We start from the raw sequence: 5140 nt of genomic DNA, 5'->3' as shown, positions 1-5140 counted from the left end.
CCTTTCGGTCCACAGATCCATAAACCTATTCAACAGCACAATAACCTTGTTGATCGAGTTAACTTTACTGTTGACTGGGCCCCACCTGTCAACCTCTCAATCTTTTTCTATTTTACAAAAATATTTATAAAATCTAAAAATCATTTTCTAGGAATATTTTTGCCTTTTCTTTTTCCTAAAATTAGTTTATGGTCAACTTCTAAAGCTCATATCTTCTCTGTTTCAACTCCGATTTCAACGATTCTTTCACCGATATTGATCTAAATTCAAATCCTACCCATTTCCACCAGTTTCATAATTTTGTTACTTTTAGTTGCATTTTTTTATTTATTCGTGTTGTTGTGTTGTTGTGTGCTCACGTTTTAGAGACTGGAGAGTTCGAGGAGGAGGAGCCGGGAGCGCAGGACTTTGAGCAGGAACCTCTCGAGGACGTCAGTGGAGGCATGTCTCATTATGTTTCACTCGTTGACTATATTGTACCCAGTTTTATCACCACAACCCATAGCAGGCGTTTTCCACCAAAAGATTGCGTGAGTATTATTTATCGGCATAATTTGAGTTGTTGAATTAGTTATGTCCTATTGTAGATTAGTCGTTCTGATTGCTATCATTCTGTATATAACCTTGATAACCCTAGAATTACTGTCTCGGTAATATTAATTATGCTAAGATGAATCCTTTGATACTAGTATGCTTAGGACTACGTATTTTACTGTCATTTAATGCTTAATCATAATTAGTTCTGCAAAATGCATCAAACTTGGTGCTTTGGTGTGGTGTGGGTCCTCGGGATGGGAAGACTTACCAGATAATGATAACAACAGTGAACCTATTAAAACTGGGGCAAATCAGGGTTCCTGCCGAGAATGCTTTGGGAGTTTAAGTGCTGCCTGTGTGGCAGACTTAGTGTGGAGATATTTATCTTGGCTCAATTAAGGACCAAGTTGGTGTGACATATTATCTAGTCTTCACCATATAGACACTCAACCATGTATGAGGCAGGGCTTAGCCTAAACCTCATCAGCTAGTCTACTAAACGTTCAAAGGCTAGAGTGTAATGGGAGAACATGGAGCAGGCGCAAGCAAGTGCAGTCTTGTCGACCCGGTTGGAGGCCTAGTGCAGGTTAGGAACTCCTGATTAGCTCTTGTAGGCGGCTAGTGGGATGATGCTGGGTGGGTAATGGTTTTGTTGAGTAGCACTGCCACGACGGTAGTATATTGTTAAACTCAGCTTGTAGGTAAAGTGTACCACTCTGTATAGGTAAAATTATTTGAATAACCGGGTCCACGGTCACGGACGAACTATGGTTTGATCACAACAACTAACATGTGTTGAGTGTGTTTTCCTTGGAGTGTGAGTAGGCAATGTGAGCTCGTTTTTGGAAATAGGTATGGTAGATCACCGTGGGTTGTTGTGGATAGAGTGTCCAGCAACATTAAAACTTAGACCCTAATAACTTTCCATCACGGCCGAACCCATCATTCATTTAATATTGATAATATGTTTTCACCAAACCCACTCTATGAAAATAAACTCTTGCATATGTAAACTTGACATTTCCGCAAAAGTTAATCAGACAACTTTACCCTTGTCAATACTCTATGTATATGTTTATACCCTTTGATATAGGGCAAGGGTTGAAACTTGCTAAGTACATTTGTACTCACTCTTGCTTATGATTTCAGAGGAAGACCCAAACTTCACCGATGATGACGGTGAGGCTGACGAATAAGTCTTGGTTGCGTCCGCACCCGATTTGCCTGTGGAGTGGTATGCTCCCCATACTGATCCTGTTGTGTCCTCTGATGTTGTGGATTATGTTTCTCGTAGGCCTTAACATAATCCTTTATGTACTGCTAGCTTAGTGGAGTTATTTTATCGCTTCCTCTGTTGTATAAATGTGATATCACCTGTTGTAAGATTTATATTTACTAGCGACTGATACAGGGTCTAGTATAATAAAGTTTTAAACACCGGGTTTGTTTTAAGCACTGGGTGACCCGGGGCACTTCAAGAGGAGGGAGAAGCTTACTGTCCAGAATGGTGTGTCCATTGCAGTTCTCACCAAGCTCTTGATTCGAGGTGCAAATGTTGTTGGATCGACTCTAATTTTGGTCAATTTATTATACACTCATAGCTCTCTAATTTGTATGGCTGGATTGAGAATTTGGTTACTGGAGCACCAGATTTGACAGCTCTGTTAGCAGCATATTCAACAATGCACAGTTTTGGTAGAAGCTCGGTTTGAGGGCCCAAACGTTGTTCAATTTAACTGAGATTTGGTCAGTTCGTGGGGTACTGTACATCAACAGTTCTGCCAAGTTTGAGGGCATTTGGATCTATGGTTTGTTTGGTTTATCTATTTTTCTTGAAAAAGAACATACACTTGCTAGTTGATCTATTGCATAATTAATGTAGCTCGTGACTAGGACTATAGATAGGCTACTAAGAGCATCACGGCACGTCGAGCACGTTCACCGTTAAATCGAACAACAGCCTTTGTTACATATACAATAAAAATTATTTATCGCGTGTACAATGTGACCTTGGATAAAACAAAAATAAGAAGAAAAACGTGCATGAGTGGCGAGAGTTACGAATCATATAGTATTATATCTAGCAACGATGCTTGAGTGAGAGAAGGGTCTTAAAGATGCCGACGAGCACGCCGGTGATGGACAGGATGGCGGCGATGACCCTGTAGTTGTTGAAGAGGAACTTGTATATGGCGATCCAGAGCGACCTGTGGCGCTTGTACGCGTCGATCTGCTCCAAGGTGGCGAAGTATTGCCTGCCGAGGCGCAGGTGCTGGCCGAGGTCCTTGAAGAAGCCGAGCACCTGCTTGTTGCTCAGGGTGCCGTGCAGCACGCGTCTCTCCCGCAACACGTGCACGTCCTCCTTCCGGTCCATGAGCATCGCCAGCACCGACAGGTACGAGCTCACTAAGAAGCCGTCCGACTCCCAGCTCGAGGAGGTGCTCGCCTCCAGCGCCGCCATGTTCACCAGCCAGGAGGCGGTGACGCCGTTCAGGAACAGCGGCGACAGCGACAGCTTGCTGAACAGGCGGCCCCGGAGGACCCTCATGTCCCCGAACCACGACTCCGTGCTCACTGTCGGCCTGACGCCGATCTGCGCGAGCTCCACGGCGCTGAAGGATAGCGACGACGTATAGGCATTGTATTTCACCCCGCTTTCAGGCATGCAGCCTTGCCAGACTACCTGAGTGAACCAGAGGAGGCCAAGGAGATGAGGCGGCTTATAATCTTCGAATCCGCTGCCGCCGCCTCGTTCATCCGTTTCCTTCGTCGACGCCGGGTTAAATGACTTGCATCCCCATTCCATCCGCCGCCATCCCTTCGTTGCCTTTACCTTTCGTGGGAAGAACTTCTCTCCCATCCCGACAACAAACCGGCGCACGTCGACGGACATGAACTCCGTGAGGGTCTCGAGCACCAGCCACGGGATCTGGTTCTCGAGCAGGAAGATGTCCTTCTGGACGCTGGGCCCCGTGGACAGCGTCATCCGGTTCTGCAGCACCGGCGCGGTGTTGTCGCAGATCATGTACTGCAGCAGGAAGCAACCGTCGAGGAACATCATGGCCGCGAAGTCGTCGTCGCTGACGCCCACGACCGACGGGTCGTCGGCGTCGTAGCAGCCGCGCGCGGCGCCCACGACGGAGAGCACCTTCTCGTAGACCTCCATCGTCGAGTGGCCTCTGCAGTGGTAGTAGGCCGCAGCGCGCTTGACCTCCTCCATCTTCTGCAGGTGCGCCGAGCTGTGGTGGTACGGGCCGATGGCCACCACGCTCGGTGCGATGTAGCGGTCATTGTCGCCGCCGATACCACGGAGGCCGCGGGGGAACCTGTGGATCTTGGTCTTCACCTTCTGGAAATCTGCCTCGAGCCTCTCGGTCGTCGTGTCGATGGCCAGCTTTTCTTGCGTCGGCATGTCGTGAATGAGTATTGCTCGTTCTTGTGCTGGGGTTTGGCCATCATGGATGAGTATTGCTCTTGTGCTGGCATCCATGGCGGCAAACGATAGTCTTCAGGGACAGAGTGTGGCAACAGTCATTTCGACTTATATGCTTGGGCTATGATTCCTTTGCAAAGCTGCAGCTGTCAGATGCTCAGAGTGATATGATGGCCGAAGCATGCATGTTCTTTATCCAGATCCCTTGCCAAAATAGTTGGCAAGGTTTGGTTCCAAGCTTCATTTTGGGCCCGGCCCCCTGGTCGATCTTTTTGTAACATACACTCCTCCTGACTCTAAATAATCCCAATTAACAAGATGGTTCACGCTAATAATGGGCTAGCCTTCTATAATATTTTGTCACGAAAACTTTTGATTAAAAATTAGTCTCTTTAATTTTTATTGGGTTGTAGTTGGACTGCACACAATGTGCGGCTAGGTTATTCGCATTTATACGTTCAAACAATAAGTCTATTGTCACATTTCTGAATTTTCCTAGCATTTCAGTCAAACATAATTATATAGTCATGTATTGATTATACAAAGACACAAACCATACTCTTTACTTACTTGCCGCGGCCACAAGCTGCCTGGCCCAAGCCCAGCTCATGCCAGTTGCAGCCCTTCATAGATGTCCTTTATTGCCATCATAGGTCACAGCTCCACTATATACAACTATATGGTTACATCTCACCCTACTATTTACTTGACACTACTACCTCGTACAGTGTAACAATAATTTATTGCCAGATATTTTAACTTCATTGACAAATTAAGTCAAACATAACCCTTCACCACCCTATGACCGCAATTGCAAGGTATGCAACCAAGCTTGACTCTTATGTCCCGGTGTCTCTTGTTGCCACTATAGGTCACTGCTCGACCATCTACGATACGTGGTTTGTGGCTTACCTCGTTGTTTATCTGACACCATGACTTTGTGTTACGTGGCAACAAATCTATTATGTGATTTTTAAATTCTCCAACGAATTCCATAACCTTCTTTTTTCTATTTTTAATCCCAACTTTAGTTATTATGAATTGTACTTTGTATGGACTCTTTATTTAGACATTTTATTTCCCGTATGGAAATTGAACTATTTATTTATTTTTTATTCTGAATTTTAACTATTGATTAATTGTATTATTTTAACTATTGATTAATTGTAT

At 45.2% G+C, this 5140-nt stretch overlaps 1 protein-coding gene across 1 annotated transcript; it reads right to left on the bottom strand.

The window, feature by feature from the left end:
• Positions 1 to 2502: 2502 nt before the first annotated feature.
• Positions 2503 to 4072, bottom strand: LOC133895961 (UPF0481 protein At3g47200-like). Its single transcript, XM_062336482.1, has one exon. It carries the CDS (start codon positions 4025 to 4027, stop codon positions 2618 to 2620), a length of 1410 nt encoding a protein of 469 aa, XP_062192466.1. The 5' UTR covers positions 4028 to 4072; the 3' UTR covers positions 2503 to 2617.
• Between the last annotated feature and the right edge of the window lie 1068 nt (positions 4073 to 5140).

The sequence above is a fragment of the Phragmites australis genome, chromosome 16, assembly GCF_958298935.1.
Source record: "Phragmites australis chromosome 16, lpPhrAust1.1, whole genome shotgun sequence".
Lineage (NCBI taxonomy): Eukaryota > Viridiplantae > Streptophyta > Magnoliopsida > Poales > Poaceae > Phragmites > Phragmites australis.
This window is presented reverse-complemented; position numbering and strand designations above follow the sequence as displayed.

Excerpts from the sequence above, each read along its gene's own strand:
- LOC133895961 (XM_062336482.1), bottom strand. The coding sequence starts at position 4,027 with ATGGATGCCAGCACAAGAGCAATACTCATCCATGATGGCCAAACCCCA.